Source organism: Corvus kubaryi, unplaced genomic scaffold, assembly GCF_017639235.1.
Source record: "Corvus kubaryi isolate FWS band 111438036 unplaced genomic scaffold, C.kubaryi_AGA036_p1.0 37395, whole genome shotgun sequence".
NCBI classification, from domain to species: Eukaryota; Metazoa; Chordata; class Aves; order Passeriformes; family Corvidae; genus Corvus; species Corvus kubaryi.
Window position 1 is genome coordinate 4,972,875 of NW_024581134.1, and position 25,976 is coordinate 4,998,850.

A 25,976-nucleotide genomic window follows, 5' to 3' on the forward strand; every position below is an offset into this window, starting at 1 on the left:
CTTCATTGAGGTTAGAAATATGACATTAACATTTTACGTCATCTTGTATCATTGCCCAGAGAGCTAATAATTTCTTTAGTTTTAAAAAAATCAATTCCCACATATGCAGCCAGACATAAAGCTATTTTATCAAATTCCATTTGGGTACCTCCCACTGATACACAACTCCACATAAAACTGGAGTGACTGCATTTAAACCAATGCAGTCAGGGTAGATTTTCACCACCAGACCTGTTCTCCCTCGATATCCATTAAACAGCACAGCATGGGCAGGAGGCAGAGCCCAGCCAAATGCTCTCTGCCATAAAGAACAACAGCATTGTAATGTGTCTGTAAGGAGAAGAGGCAAGGTTGTGTAATCTGCATTGACTTGGCAGAGCAGGCTGGAAAATGAGCAGCTCTTGCCAGCTGGGAGCTCTGTGGGAAGCAAATTCAGCTCCTGTGACACTCACTGTCAACTGGATCTCCAAGGCTGAAGTTGGTCCTGTGACTGGGAAGGTACCAAGACAACTTTATTGTGATAGCTCCCTCTCCTGCTTCTCCCTCCCCCTCTCTTGAGTCCACCTGGCTTTGGATGCCCACTCAATGCAATGGCCAGTTGGAACAGCCCATTTTCATGTGTTTAAACCCCACATCCTACTCACAAACTTACTTCAGTGAAGACACTGACTCAGAGACTGCCCAGGGATTTGCATCTCCCTGTTCTCAATTCTCAGATCTTGCTGCACCTCCCTACCCAGTGTGCCCACGCTTATGCTACCACTCTCCAAGCTTTTGTTTTCCTTCAGAGCATTTGAGACCACTCAGAACACCGTCACACTTGTCCCTGAAATCCACTTGTCCTCACAAAAACTAACCCGAGTTTGCCTGGATGGAGAAAGGGATGTCAGGGCTGCTCCACGGATGGGGAGTGGGTGGCAGGGCCCCCCTCAGGACTGGGGCTGAGCTCTGTTACCTGTTTTCTCTGCACTGTAGGTCAGGTTGGTGCTGGGGAGTCGTGCTGGGGTGGGAGCTGCAGGGGAAGGAGCAGCTTTGCCCTGCTCACTGCCCCGGTCTGTCTGGGTGCTGCAGTCTCTGCTGCCTGTCTTCGAGTGGGCCGACAGCAACGGCGTGGAGGGAAGGACAGGAGAAGGGGTGGAGGGGATGGATTCGGAGCGATATTCTGTCCCTAGCAGAACACCTGCGTGGGAAAAGGGAAGGGAATGTCACCATCACAGAAAACTAACTGCTATCAGCTCTGCACCACTCTGCACTGCTTGCTCCAGGACCTGGAAAGTGCTCCCTCCCTCAAGAGGCCGCACTGGTTTGCCTTTCCCTTTCCACAGCACCTTCCAGCCCTGGGTGCTGAAGTACCCGAGGAATAGCAGTGTCCCCAAGTTGCTGCTTGCAGGTGGGCACTGATCTGCACACTCTGAAATCACCTGCAACAGGTTCTCATTTACATTTCAGGGGTTTTTACTCTCAGTTTTGGGCCTAACTTCTCCCAGGGGAAAAAAAAATCATCTGGGATTTGCTTTGTTAGAACTCCATTTCTCAGAACAATGCTGTCGAGCCATTCCAGACAGGAGTCATGTTGGTGCAGGCACAACACTACAGGATAGAAATCCTGATTAGAATCTCTGCTCCAATTCAAGGAGACTTTACACCTTCAGCCAGCTGTAACACCCAGCTGAAAGCAAGTGCTTGGGAACCCTGAAAACTGTATCCCAGACATCTCTAAAGTCAGGTGCCAAAGTGGGAATAGAGGCTTATATATTTAATGGCAGAGCCTGAGTATCAGGAGTCACTATTCCCAAAAGTGATTAAAATAAGCAGCTATTTCAAATGTGTCTCATCTTGCAGCCAGCTTTACTGTAATTAAACAGTCTGTCTGTCCAACACACCCCCCTCCAAGCAGTGACTCCTATATCAGAATTGCCACTGGTATTTGGAAATTACCCAGGCTGCCCTTCCAGCTCTTGTCTTCCCTCTTCTCCTCCAGGATGGGGGTGCTGCTCAGCGTTGAGGAGTGGGACAGCAAGCCCGAGCCAGCGTTGGAGATGGACATGAGGGACTTGGCAGGTCTCATGGAGGAGAGCTGCTCTGTCTTGCCGGGCTCCTTGCGGGAGCGCTGCTGCAGCACTTTGATCATGGCATCCTTCTCGATGATCTGAGCGTGCAGGGTCTTAATTCTTTGGGGGAAGGAAAAAGAACAGTTTAAGCGTCTCCCATCTCCCTGGACTGAGGCCTCAGTGTCCCCATGGCTGTGACTAGGACTCCCTTAGGCATTTGGGGAGGTGGAGGGAGGATGCCAGGACACTGTCCTGGGCACTGGCTGCTCTCTGGCCCACAGAGCAGATCATGTGAGAGAGTGCACTGACACACCCACCCACCTCTGGCTACTGGAAACTGCTCTAAACAGCCATGGAAGGAGCTCTGAGACAAACCTGAGAGTTATGGGCACAACATGGAACCAACAGAAGGCATTAACACACTTTGGGGAGACTGCACTGGGCCTAACCCCAGGGAAAACAGCTCTGTGAGCCTGTTAAGGGGCAGCTGGAGCCTGGGGTCTGATGGAGATACCCTGAAGAGAGAACAGGAACAAGCTAGATGCAAAAAATCTAAGACAAGACTTTTTTGCATTAGCCTTCAGTATCAAGACAGGTTTTGGATTGCTATGTGGGTACTTCCTTGGCCAAATGAGCGTCTGGCACTCAACATCCCTGCTGCTGGTGAAGACACAAGAATTTCTGGTTCTGAGGCGTCTACCCAGGCAATTAATTTCAAATCCCCGTCCCAAAGAAGCCAGATAGGACCAAACTGCACTTCACCTTCCCTCCATGTCGAGACATCTCCTGTTGGCCAGCAGGATCTCCTCCTCCTCCTTCTGGATGCGAGCTTCCAGCGAGGTGTCGTAGCTGGGGTTGGGCGAGTGGCTGATCACTGTCGTGTCCCTGGAACAAGGACAGCAGATGAAGACCTGCTAAGTTTGCTGCTTTCCCCCCAGCAGCACAAACATACTGCTCAAATGTAACAAACAAGAATATCCCACTTTTTTGAGTTTAAGCTGGCTCAGTGTCTTCCAAAAATCCAACTCCCAACTTCATTTGTGTCCTAATGAAGAAGGATTGCAAAAACACGCAGATCATTACAACAACCTCCTGTCCATCTCAGGCCAGTCCCTCATCTAAACAGAGTCACTGCACTACTGTAAACTGATCAACGAGGCAAATCCAAGGACACAGGGAGGGGAAAGGAACACCAGGCACTTTTCTTCAACTTCAGATAAAAAGCTTTTTCCCTTCCCCTTCCAACAGTATCATACAGGGATGTGAATATCAAAGGGAACGAGGCATGGAAGTTTCTTAAGCGATCCTAAGCAGCTAGGTCCAAAAAATTTGGAATAGGGTGAAAAGAGTTTCAGACTGATTCCATATAGTGCCTGAAGTTAACCTTGTGATAGTTGGTCAGTCCACTAACCAAATAATGAGTATTTCATCCTACTTGTGAATGTGGAAGGGCATGAGAAGATCATTCACCAAAGAAACCCAATCTGACCCAGTTCCTGCCAGGCCTCTAAAGCATCCTTCCTGCAACCTCAGCTTCCCAAAGGATGCCAGTTTCCACTGTTAAAGAAAAGGGAAAGAAATCTGGACAGTGTAGATGAGGTTGCCACTGGCATTAGTGGAATCTAGATGGAAATGGAAAAGCAGAGGCTCTTTCCTGACTGGGCAACATTCTTGTTCATTTAATGAAACCTGAGCAGGCCTAACACATCCCCTCCCACTCCATGATAAACAATAGACCAGGCCCCAACTTATCAGCCCACGCTGAAAATATAACATGGCCTCTAAGCACAAGCAGCAGCAGGAGCCTTTAGGGAATCTCTGGGGAGGTGGAAAACAGTGCACAAGAAGCATCAATAGCCTAAAATAACAGCTTGCTCCTGGAGCAAGATAAGATAAGTCTTTAAACGCTAACACAGCAGATCTGCAACTTCACCCCTGTAATTCCAGTGTGATCTTACAAGCTGGGAAGCCAGTTGTGATAACATCCCTATCTGGATCTGGCTCATGAAACAATCTACAGTAAAATCTGCTGTCCAGAACCATAAACTAGTGAGCAATGCAATTATATGCAAGGAAGGCCTAATGCTAAGGAGTTGCACTCCAGTAACAGCTCTTGTTTACCAACCAGCTGAGGCACTCGGGCCTATTTACAGCCGTAAGAAGTGTTTCTGTACAGTTGTCTTGGAATGGGACCTTGTTACCAAATTTCAGACACCCTTCCCACCCCCACAAGCAGTGCTCTCCATACAGAGCAGAATGTTTTGAGCAGAATTTCCTACTAGATGCTTCTGGTTAGTAACCAGACAATACCACAAAGTAATTTGCAAAAACATTCTGGAGAACAAGGAAGCCATTCAGGGTGAATGATGTGAATCACCAAGCTCACCCCATCTCACATGACTTCAGCAAGGATGGATTCCTGTTTTTAAAATTAAAAACCCCCCAAGCCTTTTCTCCTTTGAATCAACGGCTTCCAGGAATGGCTCAGAACAATTCTAGTCTGGAAAACGGCTCCTGCATGTGGAGGAATCCTCCCCTGGAAAAATGTTTCTAATTGTTGGCAATTGCACAGCTCCCAGGAAGAGCAGCCAAGCTCCACTTGCTTGCAGAGGTCTGAGGAGTTGTTCATACCACAGGGCAAGCGATCGCGGGAGGGTGGCATGACAACATTCCTGGGTGGGAAATATGACATTCAACTGGAAAAAGAAAATAATCCCAGTACTGTGAAAAGTCCCATTTACCTCTGAGCAGCCACAGTCGCAGCTGCATCCAAAGCAAACTGTCTCATCACACTTTCCTCCAGGTACTTCTGTTCCCACTTGGTCATGTCAGCTTCCAGAGCAAGGATCCTCTCTTCCTTCTCACGCAGCAGCTCCATGAGCGCCGTGGCGTTGTACTCGGAGACGTTGGCAGCTTGAGATGTGCCCTGACGCTGATTCCCAAGAGGGAAAAACCAAACCAAACAAAAATAGAAGTCTCAGGATGCAGCTGTAAGGCTCAGGGTTGGCTGGTTTGCTTTTTGTCACTGGTTTGACACAAGAATCCCCCCAGAGGGAAATGCAGTGGCTTTATGCTGTGTTGGGCAGACTAATGAGAAAATACCCGAGATGGAAAATACTCCTCCCAAGGCCTTTTTTCCATGTCCAAAGCCCCAAATATGCATCCCAGAGCTAGACTGTGCTATACAGGTGTGACATGCACAGCCCTTCCATAATGCCTGAAGTAACACAGACTGACTCCCAAGTGTTCAGCAAGGCACTGACTAGTATCATCCCTTCAAAAAAAAATACATCCTAAATATTTTTAAAGCATTTGGTTATTAAATTTATATGATCAGTGTATAGCTGGGGATTGAAATACTCCAGTGCTAAAGCAAGATTTGGAAGGCAGGCAGTGCTCCCTTTCAAAGTAAGGAAGCATGGAGGTTTGTTCAGATAACAGTTCAAGGAATAAAAATTCCAGTTTCATATGGAAGTCTCATGTGGAATTAGCAAGACATTTGACTTGAAAAACAAAATAAATGGTTTAAAGGAATAGAAATTGGGCTATTTTATGCTGAACTCAGGATTTTCGACCATGACAAGAAAGCAATGTTTTGTGTTGACTCAGGCTCAGCGTGAGGTTTAGAGTACCTGATCTTCCAAAGGTGTAACAGAAATGTTTATCAAACTACTGTAACTCCTACTAAAACCAATGCAAAACCCCAAGATTTAAATTTCTATTCCCATGCAGAGATGGAATTTAGGGGATAAAAGTAACCTGAAACTAAATATGATTTAGAACACAGGCCTGCATCCTATGTCCAGTAAAAATCAGAGACCTGACAGTTCACCTGTGTTTGACACAGGCTGAAGTAAAACTAAAACTTCACGTCCAATTCATAACACACCTGCACAATCTACTTCTCATTCATTCTTTTTGCTGAAAAAGGCTCATAATATAATTGCAATATAGTCAATGTGAAACTCCCATACATTTCCATCAACTGCATTTATGGAATTGGCTTTGATGGTTTAGTCTTGTGTGCTTTTTTTAAATGCAAAAGGTTTTTGAAGGCCCTCTTTTCAGGCCAGTTGTTAATGAATTTTATATAAAATCCCAAATGGTGAACACGATTTTAAAATAATTTCAGATAATATAACCATGTTATTTAAAGATAAACCAGCATGTAGCTATGAGGCTATTTCTACACCTTGTCACACGATAGATCCCCTATTGCTCCTTGCCTAAATCCTCTGGTTGAAACAGAATCAAATCACGTAAAAGCAATACAATGGCCAGCAAATCCATGACTCTAACTAGTGAAAAAGAAGTTTTTTAACAACACAAGATGAAAAACCCCACTGCCTTTCGCTTCTGTGTGGTGCAGGGTGCAATCCTACAGGGATCCCAGGGGCAGGGGGTACCTGCTGCATGCGGAGAGATTCCAGCTCCCTCTCCAGCCGGGTGCGCAGCCTGTGCTCCAGCTGCTCCCTCTTCTCACACGCTGCCTGCAGCTGAACCAAGGCCTGCTGCATCTTCTCCACCTTCTCAACATAGACCTGCTTCTTCTTCAGCTGAACAAAGGAAGAAAAGGCAACATAAATAACGAGAATGAGCGAGTGAACTTCAGGCTTTGCCACCAGCCAGGAAGAAGATGTCCAGGTGACTTCCAGAACCTGAAGGGAGCCCACAAGAAAGATGGAGAGAGACTATTTGCAAGGGCTTGGAGTGACAGGACAAGGAGGAATGGCTTCCCACTGACAAGAACTCAGGCTTAGAGGGGATATTGGGAGGAATTCTCCCCTGTGAGGGCCATGAGGCCCTGGCACAGGGTGCTCAGAGAAGCTGTGGCTGCCCCTGGATTCCTGGAAGTGTCCCAGGCCAGGCTGGATGGGGCTCAGAGCAACCTGAGATACAGGAAGGTGTCCCGATGGCAGAGAGCTGGAACTGGATGATCTTTAAAGTCCCTTCCAACTCAAACTATTCCATGATTCATGACTGCTGTCAGTGGGCCCTGGCCTCCTGCTCTGGACTGGACACTCAGGATGTTACAGCTCTGTCCCATCTCTGCTTTCCTGCTGGGTGTATTTGCCCTTTTTGTCCTCAGTGACCCCATGGTAACGATGGGGAAACAGGAAATTATCTGTTGCAAATGTCTGAGAGCAGCAATGGACTAGAAAGGGCACTAGGGACTGAAATAGTGTTTGAGTAACTTGACACACGTTTCCAAGGTAACTGCAGCAGTGTTTAGAGCTGGTCCACAAGCTGGGAACACTCTCAGTGCAATATTGAAAATTGCTGGCAGCATTTTTACAAGATTAAGCAGAAACGAAATCAAAATTTGTAGGATCCTATTGCAATCCCATCACAAAAATATAATAGGATCAAAGCACACACCAGCCATGGCCCAGGCTCTCCCCATGCCAGGTTTATCCCACCAGTCTGGACACTCTTCTTGGCCTGACAGGTCCTGCTCTGTTCCTGCCACTGCCCTTCCATCCTCCTCCATCGTTCATCCCGCAAACCAAGCTGCCACCCTGCCTCACAAGAAGCAACAAAAACTGCCACACTGAGCCTCCCAGTAATTGTCTTAGCAAAGTTAATCCACAGTTTAGGCAGAAAAAACCAAAACTTAAATACGGATGAAAATTTTAAAAAATAATAAAACATACCCAGAGCCCAGCTCTACTCAAATATAGGGAATACTGTATACCTGTGTGCATTATTTTCTGTTAAGGAAAAGAATAACAATTGCAATTAGCTGGCCCTGTGCAGCAAATCTGGGGCACTGCTTTTGTAGCTCTGATTGTCATAAACCCTGAAATACAAAAATAGCAGGAAGAAGGCAACTTTTCCCAACAGTCAGAGCCAAAGTTCTAGAGAAGCACCACAATGCAAAACACAGACTCCCTTATGTGAGTTCAAAGAGCTGTTCTACAGCTTCATGGAAGAAAAGTCCACTGAGGGATATTAAAGACAAAAGACACCACTTTTGGCTCAGGAAGTCCTTCTTGGAAGCGGAAAGTATTCTGGGAAAGTATCACTGCTCGTTGGCCCCATTCTGACAGTGTTCCCTAGGAATCTGCTCTCCGTTTCAGCAGACACAGGATACTTTGATCTGAACATGAGCTGTTCTCACATCGCACCTTTGTTCCAAAAAGGTCTCATCATGTGTTTCTTAAAAAATTTTCCTTTTTCTCACTCCTGTTCCTTCAGGCAATGCAAAGAGCAGGGAGAGAAAAATCTCCAAACGCTATTAATCCCAGACATAGTATCCTTTTCTTCTCTCCATAAAGTCAGCAGGCATCTAATCTCACAGCGTGAACATTGCTGCCTTAGAAGATTTTCCCCAACCAAGAATTTTATAATAAAAGTTACAATAAACAGTGAGCAATCCAGCCAAAGGACTTCCCACCAGTGCATGTACAGTAGAAAGGTATTTTTATTCTTTGATTGCTCAAGATTTCAAGCTTGTTTGGAATGGGAGGGATGAGAACATTTAAATATAGTTTAATATCCACTGCTGCTCTGCAGAAAATCAATAAAGATGTTATACTTAATAAATCTTTTTATTCCATACCATTGTGCTTGGTAACACCAATTTAAGGTTTCTCAGATTCCACTGAAGTATGGATTAATGCAGCAGTTTTAAACTTAGATTAACAGCAGCTCAAAGGAGCCAAAAGGGATAACCTATAGGCTCAGCAGCAGAACCCAGACATGGAGAGACTCAGTATCTTGGGTTTTGACCCGGACAAGAGTGAGGAACAACCTGATAAGCTCACTAGCAGTGAAATACCATGCATCGAGCTGAAAAATAATCTCTTCAAAACCAGCTCTCCTCCCTCTCTCTTCTTCATGAAAGAAATTAAGGATGAGGTGATGGACATTTGGTCTCTTATTACCTACTACAAAGCATTTAAATTTCTGAGAAGTTTTTTAACACACAGGCAAAATCCTGCAAAAGCAGCCACCGACAACATTTTACAGTTCCACAATTAACAAACCTGAGTATGCATATGTGTGGATTAACGTTCTGGCCCACATTCAAAGAATACCAAGAGCCCAGCCAAAAAGCAGAATTAGGACACAGAAATTCCACTGAAACATTCACTTTGAATGTGCTCCCATCAGCCAAACCTGCAGGTGAAAAGTTGCAACACAAGCTGTTGCCCAACTTCCCAGCACTGCCTGCACACGCCTGACTCAGGCACCAGACCCAACGTACAGGCACAGCTTGTTCAGTGGCTTTGCAGAAAGACAACATTTTTTTCTCCCTTTACAAGATGCACTTCATCTTCCAGCATCAGGGAGAATTAGGAATATTGGAAGATTTCGGGCTGGTGTGTGTATTCTTTTCAACAGCTTAAAACCAGAATTAGTTCACGAATTCCTCAAATAATTTTCAGGTTTTTGGAACCCACGTGTTCAGTAAGCTTTAAAGGCAGGGATGTGCTCCAGACAACTCAGCTTTCCTAATGTCCTTTGTCAGAACTATCCTTTATCTATAAGATAGTTTCATTTCATGTACTTGCTGCCTTCAGTTAAGTCACTGCATGTTTTGGCACTCTCATTCATTTCCAGCTCTGCCACTCTGCTACCGCAAGTATTTGTGAGAAAAATTTACCTTTCTGTGATTCTCCAGAAGTGGTGGAAGGGAAATCTAAATGTATAAATTTTTGGTTTTCATGTCTCTGACTTGATCTGAACTCTCAATGTAAAGAGGATCAGGAATGATTCTTCCAAGCACAGAGGGATTTCATTATCAGAAATCGAGAGTATGATCTTGTTTTCCTAAGACAGGAATTGGAAACAATTTCCTGAGTATTGCCAGGGTGCTGAAGACATAACGAAGATGGGAAGAAGGTAAAAAAAGCCAGCGTGCTGAGGCTTGTTCTTGGTCATTTGCCATGGATTCCCCACCCTCTTTTGCCCAGCAAAGAATCAAAACTGGCTGTGCAGTGTCAAGGGCCACAGCAACATCTACCAGGGCAGAGATGGCATCAAAGGATGCAGGAATTCTCTCTTTTGCATCAGGCCTTGCAGTGAACACGTGCTCTAGATAAGAGCTCATTCCTGAAGCTTTACAAGGATGCAGTCACACCCTTCGGGATGTAATTTTAAGTAAATATGACAAGATAGTAATTTTCCTTTTGATGGTACAGCATTTAACTAAGAAGCAAGCTCATGTTCACATCATGTATCGTAACTGCTTTGCCTCCAAGGGTGCTCTGAAAATGCAGAGCATTTTGCTAATGAGAATATCTTTATTATAACACCTATTTACGATGTAAGGTCTCACATAACCTCAGTGCATGTCTGGAAGCACAGCACAGCACTGCAGGATGACTGTATCCATTCCCAGCATTTCCTACAGCACAATTTTAATAATGTCCTTATCGTCTCCAGGTCAATCCCTGACTGCTTTGGAAAATGTCCTAACCAAGCATCAGAGGTCAGGCTGTAATTTTATCAACAAAATTTTCTAACTAAACCAATGTAAACAGGAGCAGTCACTCTCCAGTTGCCATTCACTACAAAGTTTATGTAAATTCTGCAACAGGACTGAGGACAAGACAAATAAAGATGACCAGGACTGGCCTGGGCTCTGCAGAAATTCAGTGCACAAAGAACAAAGCAATGCAGGGAATAGCCCTGAAAGATTCCCTGGCTGCTTGATCAGGTATTTCCATCTTCATTTAATTTCTCCCCTCCCTTGGCATGCCCTTGCATGCTCTAAAATCAATGGCCAAAGACAAAGTTTTCCTCTCAGAAACAGGGGTATTTGATTATTACTACAAGTGTCCAGCAGAAAGGAGATTAACATCCTAAAAGCCAAACAAATCCTGCTCCTCCATTCACTTAGGCTTGGACAAACCATGCAATGCCTTTCAGGGATCCCAGGTCCTTGCAGAAGGAAGGCTCTGAGGAGGGCACAGAGGTCCCATGGAAAGGGAGCAGGGGCACACAGGAAAGAGGAATTTTCAGTCAGGTCACCAGGCACAAGGGAGGCTGTAACATCCTCCAACTGGAGCTGCCTGTGCAGGACAAACACAGCCCTGGACACAGCAGGTGAGGGGGAAGGATCTTCTCTTTGGAAAGAGATTCATTGCTTCCAGATGCGTTACTCAGCAAAGATTTTTTTTTTTTCCTGGGGAAGAAGAGAAGACTTCCTGCAATGATTCAGAATGCTCCCAGGCATTTTGTCAAACCCAGCCATTACCCTCTTCATCTTGGACAGCTCCTATTTCAGCAAATTGGTAACACTCGTCAGCATCTGCTTGTCTCCCACCCACTATTTCTGATGTCTTCAAAGTCCTTTGTTTAATATATTCAGGGTGTTTTCATAACATTCTGGGTTTATCCTAAAGCTGAATCCACTCAGATGCAGCTGAAAATGTGTTTCCCCACAAGAATTTGCCTGCTATGGCAGAAATGTAGTAAAAAAAAAAAAAGAAAAAAAGAGACAGCAAGCACGTTTAAATCACCTCACCCTCTTGCAGTTGGAATATATTCCTCTAGGATGCCTTTGAACCCTCAGTTTGTTTGAATTTGGGCCCAACAAGGCGCCAGTGGCCTCAGCAAGAATTCCTGCTGAAACAATTTGGTAACACTATCCCCTTGCTAGGGAACAGTGTCTGTGGCATGGGAATGTCACAATGTCGTCGCCCCGTTTGTTTGTGTTAAAATAAAGTTCTAACTCTGCAGGCCACCTCTGGAAAATCACTAACAGGCAGAATATGTGAGACAGTGACATGGCAATAAAAAGGCAGTTCTGTCACAAGAATGCAGCTCATTAGAGGGAACCAGTTACAGGGAAAACAGGCAGGTTTCTCTCCTCTGCACCCAATCCATCCAGGAATGACAAGGCATCCAAAAAGTGTCCCCTTTAGAAGCAACTCTTTCCTGAAAGGAGTATTATGTAGTTCTCAGAGTCTATGTGAAACAAAGCTGTGGAGACCAGGAGTATCTTTTTACAGACCCAGGGAAGTGACTGGAAAAAACCAGACCAGGCATCAAGCAGACAGCTCTCGTTTGGGTCTCTGTTCTGAAAGTATCTCAGGCACAGCATAAAAAGTACAACAGATGTCATTGGGAAATGCATTTTCCCACTTCCCACCGGACAGAACCTTCAGTGTTATCAGAAATAGAGCATTTTTTCTCTCCACAACAGCACAGTGGGAAATGAATACAGTATCTCAGCTGAAAGCTGCTCCATGTGGAATTCTGATGGCTGAAGGATCTTAGAACTTCTAAACACAAGCATTTTTAGAAAAGGTATTTCATTCAAACTTGTCCCCTCCCTCAGCTCCCAGTTTCCACCCATTACAGAGGTCCTCTGTCTCCTCTTCCCACTGCAAGGTGTGTGTGTGAGGATGACAAAGAGCAGATATTTTTATCTTCCAGGTGGTTGTCACTATTCTTCAAAGCTGTCTCCTTGAGGCACTCAGTAAAAAAGTGGTTTGTAAAGCAGTGGAGCAAAGGAGTACAAGTCACACTATTATAAAAATACCACAAACTTTTCTTAAGTTGCAGTGTGGTCTTCCATGGTATGAATTAAGTAGGGTAAGCAGAAATGACCAAATTTGACAAAAAAATAAAAAAGTAAAACCAGTAGCACTTGTAGCCTCTGCACTCAGCAGTTGTGGTTCAAGTATTTGGCATCAAACTCCCACCTGCAACATTCCAAGTCTGGTAAGGACTGGCAGTCAGTCAGCATTTACTCAGGGTCAGGTGGGCCAGGATGGTCCTTTCTGCAAGCCCAGCAGCTCTGGCCCTGGCCCAGAGCAAAGCCCAGTTTAACTGCTCCATCTGCTGCAGGCTCTCAAGGTGTATGTGAGCAGATGTGGTTAAATCATGGGTGACCAGCCACAACCCTGCTGCCATCCCACTTGAGACTCTCACAGCAATCCATGCTCCAAAATGAGAGGTTTTCATTGCTTTAGCTCCAAATATTATTATCACTAACTGCTTCTGACTGTGATATACATTTTTAAGCCAACATGCATTTTACCTCAAATATGTTCAATTTATGTCAAATGTATTACATGTAATGAAAATAATCTGAAGTTTTGATTTTAGAAACCACAGACCAATACTCCCCTAGAAACAATTTGAGTAAGCTGCTGATTTATGCAAAACTGTGGAACATTTACTAAAGGGAAGAACAAAAATAGAGAAGTGAAAATAGGGGTTAATAACCGTGTATCTTTATGGAGAGTAGAGAAGTAGTAAAGTTTAAATATTATATATAAAACATATACATACTTAGCAATTCTCTTCGTAGACATATTTAAGTTTGCTTTAAATATTTATGATCACTCACCCTATTTTGCACTTTGCAGAAATAAACCCCACACTGTTAAAAACTGTAATGGCAGCTTGTTCTAAATTTGAAGAGCCATTTCACCCCTGCTAACAGGGGAAGCATTCTGTGAATGTCTACTTTTGCTTCCAACTGCTTCACACTATGCTTCAATATCTCCAAGATCATTCCTTTCTCCATCACATTTAACATCCCTTCATCTCTCCTTTCACTCTCTTGGATGCTAAAATCCAGTATATATAAAAACCCTCAAAGCTACACAGGTGTAGACAAGTGTCTACATTATACAGATGGGTGGTTTTGTCCAAACTGGCAATTCAAGCAAAGGGTTTTGGAAAGAATCTAAAGTTCCAATTCCAATGCAACATTTAAATTCTGTTACAGTGATATATGGCTCTCCCTAGAATGGAAATATTCTTTTTATAAAGGATCTGGTGCATATGAGGCAGGGTTACTCTGCTTAATAGGAAGCCAAAATGGAGGGGGGGGGGGAAGAGAAAAAGCTGAAAACTTACATTACAGGAGGCAACAACATTCCCCCCCCTCAGGTCCTGAGCCAGAGAGGCTGCCAAACCTGAGTCTAAGAAACTCCACCCTCTTCTGCAGGACCAGTTTGGAAATTCCCAACACTTACAGGGACTAGTCATTCAGATTAACCTGGCAGGAATAAAGAAATTATCCACAAATTGTTCATATATCTTGGCCAGTGAATGCCACTAACTCAGAATGGTGTTCTCAGCCCCTTCTAAAAGCACCCTGAGCTTTGAGCAGCTCCTTGGCCGCCTTTCAGAGTTACCAAACAGCCTGGGGATTTGAGAACTTTCCACAATTCAACACTAATGAGGCAACAAATGCGTTATAATCCTAAGTATTTCATTAAAAAGTGATTTGAGAAACCCACAGAAGTGACTCTTTACCATTTGTTTCCCCTTATTCCCTCTCACCTCTAGGAAAAAGCAGAGTTAATTCCTGCTTCCTCACTGAGACGCTTCCATATTTATCTACAGCAGGAAGGGTGGCACTTCCTGCACACCCTGGGATTCAAGCAAAGGTTGGATGCATGTGACCACAGGCCCTCTTGCAGATCATTTCACTCTGTATCAGTCTATGTGTGTTTTTTAAGCTTTCATGCAGTTTAGCCCAGCATTACTTACCTATTTCACTATTCTACCTAGGCAGAAATACTTTGCCACAGCACCGAACCCAATTCTAGTAAAACAAGAGCAGTCTTTTGAAAATAAAACATACAATTATTATTACCCCTCAAGGCTTCAACTTTACTGTGAGTGAGCCAAAATTAGTGCCTACACAGAGGTTCAACCCAGCCAAGTGCTGTGTGTGCTGGCCCAGCTGATCGTAGCACCTCATCCACATTGACTCCAAGCATTTCCAAGGAAACCCCAAGCATGTCCCATGTACTTGGAGTTAGTGACACATCAGACTTTTAAATAAGGTGCTGAATTTTGAATGAAAGCCAAAGAGCTCCAATACATTGCAGAATCAATGACAGAACAGTCTGAGAGCCAAAGAGAGCCATATTACATGTAAATTACCCTATAACCTAATGCTCCCTATCCCCTGAGTGAGTGCAAGTCAGCCACGCCAGGCTAAAAGAGGTTATGACAGCAGGTAAACCCACAACAACATCCTGAATGAGCAGAGCAGATACAGGGGAGATCTAGAGGGCTTGAGGCAAGGCTTCCACAAAGAGATTAAAGGAAGGCCAAAAATTAAGGACACCAGGGAGAGACCCAGGAAGGTTCAGGGGAAGGGCTATTGAGGCAAATCCAGAGCTCAGAGAAGAGTAGGCTAAAACTCAGAAAGCAGCTACACCTGTAGCTGGGAGAGGAGGGTATTCACTTTGTGTTTGATCATTCCTCCTCTGTTGGTACAATGGGATCCTGAAGGGAGAGAGAACTGAAAGCAGACAAAGGGAAGGTTTGAGGAATGTCTCTGAAGGTAGCAAAATTCAGGTGGACATAGGCACAGTGCCCAGCTGAGGGTGACGCTGAGTCCTGGTAGCCAGGGAGACAGCAGGATTGGAGAACAAATCTGCAGTGAGGAAGTGTGCTTGGTCAGGAGATTTCCTCCCAAGACTCTCCACGGAGGAAGAGTAGGAGTAAAGGAAGCAGAGGCTGGAGTGGGAAATGGGGCCTTTGAGAGGAGAGCAGTAGGCGGGAGGAAAGGACGGACACCATGACGCAGAAGGGCAGAGAGGTGAGAGCCATGAGTGGCAGGGACAAGGCTACAAAAGAAACTGCTGTGAAAGCTGCCCAGCTAAGCAGCTCAAATGCATTATCCCCTCTGGGGAGGAAAGGGAGAGAAAACGACTAAGGTCATGCCCAGCTTATTACAAATGCTGGGCACATACTGCATATGATCTGCACTGTCCCCACACCTGGCAAGAGGACAAGCTGCATTCATCTGATATTACTTGAAAGTCCCTCCAGATCTGAATTTCTGCCAAGTTCAGGAGGTTTCCAGGCCTGAGATTTTACTTCCAGCCCACTTTTACAAATTGAAACAGAAAGAAAACAAAATATGACTGCTTAGACAAAAGCACGTCCAAGGAAATACAGATTTGTGGCTTATCTGTTTAGCTAGTCAACACAAAGCTAAGCCGATAGAAACAGCTTTGAAGAAAGCAGATTTCCTTATAACTTCCACAAGACAAATTCATTCTCACAGTCACTTTTGGTGGAACACAAGCTACCCTGATTCCTCTCTCCCAGCATCCTTACCTCCTCCTCCAGTTTCACCACCTTGGCCTGAGCGTTGTTCAAGGCCTGGTCTCGGATCTCGATGTGTCTCCGCTGGTCCTCGTTGGTGGAGCGTGCAGCAGCCAGCTCTATTTCCAGTTTCTCTTTTTCCCGCTGTGTTTCCTTGTCTATGGATAAAAAAGTGATAGTTATCAATGCACAGCACTTGTCTCTGCCCAGTTTTCAGGAGTCTTTCACTCCAAGGGTGAAGGAAAGACTGCACTGGGACTCTCACAAGAGAGAGAATGCAAATCTAATGCTAAGGGGGAAAATAAAAGGACATGGCTTTCAAGGAAGAGAAGGGCCTGTAACCCTGAAAAACAAGTATGGTACCTTCAAGCAACAATGTGCCACAAAGATAGTGAGAAGGAATAGAAGATGCATCACTCAGTACAGTTACTCAGGTAATTTGTTGTGACTATGCAGATGGTTACTGAAACTTGGCACCTCCTCACCTGCGAGCTTTCAGTAGTGGAAAACAAACTGAGTAATTTTAATATCTCAGGCTGGGGAGAGAGATGGCAGACTTGTGTGCCTGAAAAACTTGTGCTCCTTTTTTCCACACCGACCTCCCAAACTGGAAGGCTGTTCTGTCCCTCCTCAGAGGAACATCCAGCAATTATCTTCAGAGGAGTCAGAAAAAAGTCAGCAATGAGAACTCCTCAGTCTTCCTCTACTGCCTGTAAAAATGACCCCCTGGGCCAGAAGTGAGGCACATACATCTGTTCTGTCACTGCTCAGAGCAGACCTGCCACCCCAAACACAGCAACTCATCCTTTTCTGCTGTTCTCCAGGAAGAGCTGGATGGTGTTGGAGCAGCAATGCTGAGTTGCAGGAACAGGGCACTGCCTTCATAAAAAAAAATAGATAGGATAAAAATAATTGGAGACTGGAGAAATTATCACACAGGGGTGTAAGGCAAAGCCACAACACAGAGCTGATGTCCTCTGTGTATGTTGCCATTCCCAGCTCAAGCCAACCAGCTCCAAAGATAACATTAACCCACTTGCTGGATGGATACACAACCACAGAATACTCCCTGGAGTGATCTACACCCAGCACTGATGACACCAGAGAAACTGCATTCCAGAAACCAATATCCCACGACAAAGGAATGAGGACAAGGAGTGGAAGGCTTGAAAAACAGGAACAAGGTGCTGGGTGTTAGAGCAGACTGCATATGGAGTACACAGGCCCGTTTGTGCAAGCATGTGCATAACTATATTTACAGGACCACAATTACTCCCTTTCTTCTGCCAGCAAAAAGCCAGGAACAAAGCTTTAGCAACACAGAGTAGCTGAAGATTCCCTTCTGCCAGGGAATCAACGCAGCCCACACACAGGTTGCAAAACAAACCTGTCCACCAACAGCACCCAGAGCTCTGCAGAGCAAGCCCTGAGTGCAGCTCAGAGCCAGACCAGGACATAAGGATAAATGTCATCACCTGCTTATTTTTTTTCCCCATCTTTTCTCAGCATTTCTCCTCCACCCAGGAATGAGCTGCTGACAGTGTGAGCACATTAACTGTACTGCAGAGACTGAGCTGCAATGAGACAGGGTGGCATTATGCCAGCAGGTATCAGTCAGTGCTACCAGGCTGTCTGTTAATCTGGAAATGCTTGCAGAGAGGCTTTTGGAGGTTTTGTTGCAGACTTTTCCCCAAATGAGAACTGCTTCACTTGACAAGTGCCTGCAGCACCCCTAGAAATGCTGGGACCTATGAAATGCAGCACTGTTGCTTCCATGTCCATCCAAAAGGAGAGGCCCCACAGCTTTGGCCTTCCCACCTTTCTGGGTACACCTGTGAACCTCAGTGCCCACCCAACAGAAGGAGAGACTAAACTCCTAGACTTCCCACTACCACCAGGAGTTTGGAATTCACTCCCTGACAGCCATTGCTTGCAATGCAAAGCACAAGGAATAAGCTAAAGATGACACAAGAGAGGGACACCAGCATCTGTCAGAGTAGGTGCAGTGTCTGTTGCACCACAGAAAAATTCTGTTTTGCAATTTTATTGCACTACCTTTTTATATAACAATTGGAGAAAAGTGAGCATTGTCAGAAGGGTGGAGTACACTGTGGGATGAGAGGAAAGTTGGCCCGGTGCCGTCGGCCTCAAGACATTTCAGAACAAAGGAAAAGCAGCATTTCACACCCGTCATTTTGGTTTGCCTTGTGATAAATCCACTGCTGTGGACAGCATTCCTGACCCTCACCCAGTCCAGCAGACTACAGGAGTGTTCATCCCCTTTATTTTTGCTGAACAGGATAGGGCAGTGGCAAATTAAAGAGGAAGAGATAGGAGACCTACCAGGCTCCTCTCCCACTAGCCTTAACTCATGCCAGGACTCCTGTTAGCCTGGGAAGGTTAATTTCAAAGCTTCCAAGGAATAAAATAGGTGGATAAAATGTCATGTAAATTATGGGGTGAACACTAATTTTACAGTTTAACTGCAAATTACCTTTGCTCCAAAATCTCTAATAAATCCCATCAGATGAACTTTACATACTGACAGAAAATGAACTCTTGAATCCCTCCTCCTTTCTCCACTGCCAGTTTTGGACTGCCACTGCCCTGATTTCTTTGCTGATAATTAACCTGCTGCACTGTCCTCCTTCCCAGGGTGACTGGAGCTTTCCACTGACCCATAATGGCTGTGTAACTTACTTTGTGCAAAGAGCTGAGAGATGGTTTTCCGATTGTCTTCAGATCCCTCAAACTCCTTCTCTGCCAGCTGCTTGTTGGCTGTCTCCATGCGTTCTGCAAAAATGTTCAATAAAAGCAAACTAAATAATTAAAAACTTTCAATCACTAAGTTACATCTGCTCAGGGCATTCCTGATGCTGGGGGAATGGATCTCCTAATTCTACAGCCTATCACAAGTTGGCACTCACTTTTGAAATGTTTCTAATTATGTCCTTAAGGAAATAACACTCAATGAGACAAAAGAGCTTAAAGCTCCAAAGAAATTATTTTAAACATTTATAACACAGAAGTTTATTTTTTCAATTTATACCTTTATTTTTTCCACACAAATAAATCTCACCATGCAACTAAAAGATTCTCTTATAATTCTCCATTAAATCTTAACAGAAGATTAAATCACTGTTGTCCAATTACCTGACTTGAGGGAATACTGTAAAACCCTACAAACAGCTTAACAGCTCTGCTGCTGCAAGCTGCTAGAAGTTTGTATCAGGCTGTGAAAATTAGAATGAAACGTTTATGCTGTGTTTTATTATGAATAAGATTATTTAACGAAGGCCTTTGTGTACAGTACTGGGAAATGTATGGCTTTACTTCCTGGATGCAAAACAATTTCTGGGAGTCTTAGTAAGAGACATGAGACAGTGAGAGCTGACAACATGCAGGACAATCAGAAGGCTTTCTTAAAAAAATTAAACTTGCAGTTTAAACAACTGTTTGTGCACCTTCAAAAATCTCAAATTGCAGATGTTTTCCACCTTCCAAACTAATGCTTAAACTTTTACCCCTGGTAAATACCACTCAACACCACTTTGCTGCCAGCCGTGGTGCTGCCTCAGCCTCTTAGCAAGAACCAGACACTAATAACATATCACTCTGGAAAAGGAAGGGAGATCCAAAAAAACAGATGCCTACATTGATAAGGAATGACAAGACCTTCAGGAAGAACAGACACTCTGCAGTTTGTATGTCAGTGCAAAAGGGTCACTGGACAGGAAATAAAGTGAACGTGCCTGGTGTGGGATTAGGCAGTCAGCAAAACCTCTTTCCATTTCTGTAAACTGAACAAATTGTACAAATTGTCTCTAGGATATAAGACATGAGAGAATTCCAGGCTTGCATCTGGTTTATGGTATTTGGCTTATCACATGTTTCATGTCAATGAGAAACAGGCTGGAAATGAAAGACTACAGCCCTCTCCTAAACCTGTCTTTTCCATTCTCCCAGCAAGCGCTTAAAATCTCTGACTACTGAATGCACCTGAGTATCCCATCATATTCCAGTCATGTCAGACACTGAATTCTGCAGCAAAACTCTGTCCTGCCAAGGAAGCATAACAATAAAAATCCCCAGCATTGAAGAACAGAAGTTTTACTTCATTTACCTCTTAAATCCCTGTTGAAATCATGAAGCCTACGAATTTCTCCTTCCAGTTTGTTTCTCATGGCCTTTTCCAGAGCATCCCGCTTAGAGGATGATTTCTCCAGGTTTTTGTACGCCTCTGAAACTTGCTGAATTTCAGTTTCCAGCTGCAGTGGAAGTGAAAACAAGCACTTATTATTTTTCACTAACAAATTTCATTCAGTCTCAGACAGGAGATTACTTTGTCTCAAGTGTTCTTTATTGAGGGAAACCTACACTTACATACTAAGTAAAAAAGTCTCAGGTCTGTGATGAATCCCTCTGTAGAAAGAGTATCAGTGGTTGAATAATTTTGCAATAAAATATGCTTATCCTTCCTTTTAGCCTTCAGTGTAAAGCTTCTCTGATCATCCAGAGCAGGAGATTCACTCCTAACTCTCCTTGCTGGGCACAGTTTGCTATGGAAGTGTGGATCCACACCACAGCAAACCCCATCAGCACTGTCTACAGCAAGTGATCAACAGGGAGGTGGAGGGAAGTGCATTTGTATCCTTCTGTCATTATCAGGAAGCTGTCAAACAATTCTCTCAAGTATTTCCTGGCCAGAAACCTTCCCAAAAAATACAACAAAATGAATATATGTCCCTGGTAAGAGGTAACATAGAGAATAATGAGTGTGGAAAGCCACACTGGTCACCTGAACTCTAAGACAGCCACACATTTTTCTGGCCCCAAACACTGCTCAGTGCAAAGGGCACAGCAAGGCCCACAAAGTCCTACATTGCCAAGTAGCATCAGCCTTTCCACAGCTGCAAGGCAAAAGCAAAGCTGACCTGCTGCACAGCTTTAAACCACTGGTCATCAAGAAGTTATTTATGTGAGGCAGCATAAAAATACCTCCACACATGCACCTTAATGATGGGTCTCACTGGGGTATTTTCTTTTAGTTGTCTTAGCATCATTTACTCTACTTGTTCCATGAAGCCAAAGGTGGCAAATAGCTGGGTCCAAATCAAGACATTAAGTTTTCATGGAAATTGTGTGGTGTTGAGAGAGGGACAAAAGGAGTGTTAGTCCCAGTCCTGCAGTACAAACGTGTTCAGTGTAGCCCCAGCAGCACTACTTGCCTTGCACACTGTGCTGCCAGCCAGTTTTGTAGCAATGTCCCCTGTGCCTCCTTGAGCGACTGTGGTCTCGTGCCATCCCTAACAGGCCCTTCCTGCAGCTCTAAAGTCTTTTTGGGAAAATGAAACCTGCTGCTATCCTGGGCAAGCTTTAACCTAACCAAGCAAGCCAAGCAGTCAGCTTCTTCAGCAGCTGAGGAGGATGGGCTTTTGAGCACGGACAATGAACTGCTGGCAGAAAACTGAAGGCTTTGATTCCATCTTCTGCCAAAGTTAAGCTGATGCCCAAAGGCACAGGACACAGACTAATCAATCTGCATACAAAACACTCTAAAGTACATAATCAATCCCTTCAGCAAACCATCCAACAGTTGCAGATTAAATGATCCCATTATGGACTAGACCAGAGATAGGAGAGTGCCTGAATTCCAAAACCACCCACCTTCTGCAGCCGGGCCACTTTCTCATAGCACCCATCCAGCTCCTGTCGTAGGGACCGGTTCTCCTCCGACAGGATTTCCACCATTTGCTGGGCCCTGGAAACGATGGCAAAAGGATCTACTTGCATCTGCTGATAGGGGGAAGGGATCTGCTGGGCCCGGGGCATCACGGAGTAGGAGTCGCCTTGCTGCTGCTGCGGGCCTAGGAAGGGCTGGCACAGTCGGTACAGATCTCCCTGATGGACTGGGTTGGACAAGAAAGGCTGCTGGGTCCGTGGCAGAATGCCAGGATCTGCCTGGCTGGGAGTCAGAGGTTGCTGGTGCTGGGAAGGGGACAGCCTGGAGGGTGGCGGAGACTGGAGCAAAGTCAAAGATCCCAGGGATGTCAAGGAAGAAGTTGGGCTGTGGTGGTGAGGTGGTCTCTGTTGTAACTGCAGCTGCACATCTGGGTTCTGCCTGGAAAACAGAGAGCAGAGGCTCCATCACAGTCATGCAGAGGAAGGTGCACAAACCTGGGGTCAAGGTGTGTAGCTCCTGTGCACAGGTCTTCCCATGCAAAAGACTCGTGTGAGGCTTTCTTCAATTTTATAAGCCTGTTTTTAAAAAGCATTTCAAAATCAAATCTTTACCAGAAAATACATTCTAAGGGCACAAATGTGTTTCCCCTTAAGACTGTATTTTATAGAAATACTAAGACAAAGCGCATCAACAACTACGGGCCAAAATTATATTCATAACTTTTCTCCACGCTTTGTGGATAAAACTGCTCAACTAAGGACTGCTAGGAACAGGTTCTTTTGTTCTGGCCTTAAATGTGCCATCTGTCATCGAGAAAACAATGAATTTTCTTCTGCAAGCCAGGATACAGAGTTAAAAGCATTGGCTAAGCTTGATGCTAGTATTCCAGCACCACTGATCTGAGCTTTCTGAAATATCAACCAACAAGCTGAAGCCTGGTTCAATGAGACAATTAAAGGATCTGAAAACCAACCTAAGAATCAGAAGCAGCATTTTCATTCCAACCTGCCCTGTCCTTTGCAGTAGGTGTGTTTACTGCTCCTAACTTCTGCAGGCTGTCAAAGACACATCTAACAATCTATAACATGCCTGAGTCCATCACAGAACTAAATCCAAGCTACAACCTCTCACATTTCCCAGGCTCTGGAGATCCCCAGCTCAACTCCTGCTGCATTAGCCAAGTAAGAAATCTCTCTGAGAAGACTGTGTGGATTTATCATGCTTGGATGACCTCAGGAGGCAGGATTTGCTTTCTCCTCCAAAAACATTCAACCTTTAACTTCTCTGGATGTTCTTTATTCTAACAGTTCAAGTCCCCCCCCCCTCTCCACGCTGCAGCCAGTCTCTTCTTGAGCACAGAGTTCAGCTCAGAGCAGACCCAGCCTGGCAGTTCAGCATGTCCTGAAACACTCCTGCTGCTCGGACAAAATTTCCCACCCTTTGGGATGCAGTTCAACCCTGCAGCTGGAAAAGCACACACTGTTGTTCCACCTGGCTAGAGCTGCTACAGAATACCCCCCTGGCTGCCTGTGCTCCCAGGAGGAACCCTGGACTCCTGCCCTGCAGAGGATGGACAGGGCAGCTCACAGCATTCCCACCACACCAGGAGCCTCGGAGGAACTGCCAACAGCGAGCAGGAAGCTGACCTGGGAACTAAAGGGTTACACAACAGGCTTCTCAGCCCAAGTGCAAACACCCAGTATCATCCTTCCTGTTCTCCAAGAAAGAAGGAATCACTCCTCATACCCATCACTCACACCTGGGCATTACTCACACCTGGCAGCAGCACAGCAGAGTTCAGCAGCTCTCAGCCCAGCACAGGGTTCACTGCTCAGCATCATGCCCCTCATGTCTCATTGCCCTGTTCCCAGCAGAGAAAGGGCATGGAAACCTCCAAGCTCCTGCTCAAATTCTCTAATGGGGAAACAAATCTAGCCTTTGTTAACTAAGAGAAAACAAAGAGTTGGTGCTCTAGCTACTGCTTCTCTCCTTCTCACATTCAGGTGACTGTGGTCCCTGCCAGCAGCATCATTTCAGGAGCTCTATTTCCCCAGAAATGATCATTTGCAGCATGAGGATTTCAGGGGTCATGCAGAAGAGTGATGTGCAATTAATTTCCTCAGGAATGTTCAGTTTAGTTGCAGCAACTTGGTTCTTCCCCTCCCTGGGGGGCAGCTCTACTTATTGTTGCATTGATTTCATTAACTTTATTTGCCAGTTCTCCTAATGAAGAATGAGGCAAAACCATCACGGGCCATGCTCAAGGTCACCTGGTTTGTCTCAGGTGGTTTCCAGCTGCTTTCTTAGCTCACCCAGTTGTGTGCAGAGTTAAAACTTTGCATCCTCACAAACCACTCATCTTCCTGAGTTTATTCTTTACCTATCACCACAGCTCTGCCTTGATGCTATAATCAATTAGGGAATAACCTTACTGTGACATTTCATCTGTGATGACCTACAGAGTTAGATCAAAAAGAAATACGTTGCCAGTCTGCCTCATGGATGCAAAAAACCAATTTTCAACCTACAAAATACTCTCTGCCAGTCTGAAAACAACCTGGAGCAGTTACTCAGAGAGACTGGTCTCAGTGGGTTAATCTTATAAGCCTAATGAGGATGATTTAGATGTCAATGTTAACAATTTGAGCTATTTGACTAAAAACGTCTTGTTATTCTGTCAACAGAGACCCAGTGGCAGAACCTTGCCATCCTGAGCACTAATGAAAGGAACAAAATGATGGCCAAAGAAGCACAACAGCAGCACTAATTCTGAAGGGACAGATGAACTGCCATGCCTTGTAATGATCCTTTTTTAAAAAACCTATTGTAAAGCACAACTCTAGGAAATCGTGGCTGAGTATTTCTAAACAGGATACATTTCCAAGAATTCCAGCTTCTTGGCACTCACATCCAGAGCCTCTCATAATCTTCAAATTATAGCAATCCTGTGGGCTCAAGCAAGAACATGAGAGCTTGGAGACTCTAGTTCTGTGGCATTACCAACAGCATGAGGGCTTCCAAAATGTCACACATGCATTTATATTCCCAGCAGAACGAGACAGCACAGCTCGGTTACTACATCCTACCTTTAAAAAATATAATATTTAAAAGTCCTAGTAACCTCACAATGACACCAGACTTTTTAAGACCTTGCATGCAAACTTTTACATACACATTCAAAGAGCTTTTTGGCATGCCCACTACTTAAAATTTTGTCATATAAAATACTTACATACATTTTGTGGGTACAAAATACCTGGCTCTGGGATTTCTTTATATTAACAAGATAATTGAAGAATTTATTTCTCCAGTAAAGCAATTTTGGGCTGAGAGAGTCAGAAAGGTGAATGAACACAATTTGGATTTTTCAAGATTTTTAAGCTGCACTGCAAAATGTAAAAGTAAAAATGACTATTGCTGTCACCTAACAGTATTGCCAATAAAATGGTAGCAGAAAATTCCCTCCATGAGAGAATGAGTCCTCAGGTAACCCCGCAATAGTCATCAAAATTTTATCTGAACCAACCACTTCAGAAAAAATGTAGACTCTCAAAACACATATACAACAAAATTACACAATCTCCTTCCATTTGCTTAAGCATCACAGAGACCTGAATAAACCAAATGCAGAAAAAAACCCCCTCAGAGCAATTATCCCCACAAGTGTTTGGGTTTGAAGGCATAACTTTAAGGGCCACTTCTCTGTGCACCACGCAGGAATCTCTGCTCCCCTGACAGCCCCTGGCATGGATCAGAGGAACGCTCCACACAGGCCAAGTACAAACCTGGATTTATGGCTCTGCAACTACAAGGGTCACTCAGCTTTTCAGGCAGGAAGACAGAGACAGGGAGTAAGGGCAGCTCTGCAGCCATCAGGGGTGCTCAGGCTGCCAGGACAGAGGGTCACACACAAGGTCTGTGGGCAGAGCAACACAGTGGGGAGGGCAGAAGAATGAAGGGATCAGGAAAGGTCTCTGGCTCGTTCAGGTTTTTTTTAATGCCTTCCCAGCTTCTCCTGCATGTTTCGTGTTCAAGAAGCTCCAGTTCCCCTCTCTTCCCCAGCCCTCCTGCACAAACCAGGAAATGCTGACTGCGGGAGGGAGCAGGCTCCACTCCATTACACAGCCGAAATCAAACCCAGGCATTTTTGTTCTGCTGCCCAGTCATACCTGATTAGCCCCCACTTTGATGCTGCTCAGGGGAAC

At 44.8% G+C, this 25,976-nt stretch overlaps 1 protein-coding gene across 3 annotated transcripts in view; it reads right to left on the reverse strand.

The window, feature by feature from the left end:
- Nucleotides 1-25,976, reverse strand: part of AMOT (angiomotin) — a 57,790-nt gene that overhangs the window by 1,476 nt on the left and 30,338 nt on the right. For all 3 annotated transcript variants that reach the window (XM_042039872.1, XM_042039870.1, XM_042039871.1), the window contains exons 4-12: nt 21,756-22,209; nt 20,212-20,356; nt 18,789-18,881; nt 16,101-16,246; nt 6,458-6,607; nt 4,793-4,983; nt 2,814-2,936; nt 1,939-2,171; nt 956-1,180 (exon numbers count right to left, since the gene is read on the reverse strand). In XM_042039872.1, coding sequence (XP_041895806.1) covers nt 956-1,180; nt 1,939-2,171; nt 2,814-2,936; nt 4,793-4,983; nt 6,458-6,607; nt 16,101-16,246; nt 18,789-18,881; nt 20,212-20,356; nt 21,756-22,209 — 1,760 coding nt within the window. The remainder of the gene's footprint in view (nt 1-955; nt 1,181-1,938; nt 2,172-2,813; nt 2,937-4,792; nt 4,984-6,457; nt 6,608-16,100; nt 16,247-18,788; nt 18,882-20,211; nt 20,357-21,755; nt 22,210-25,976) is intronic.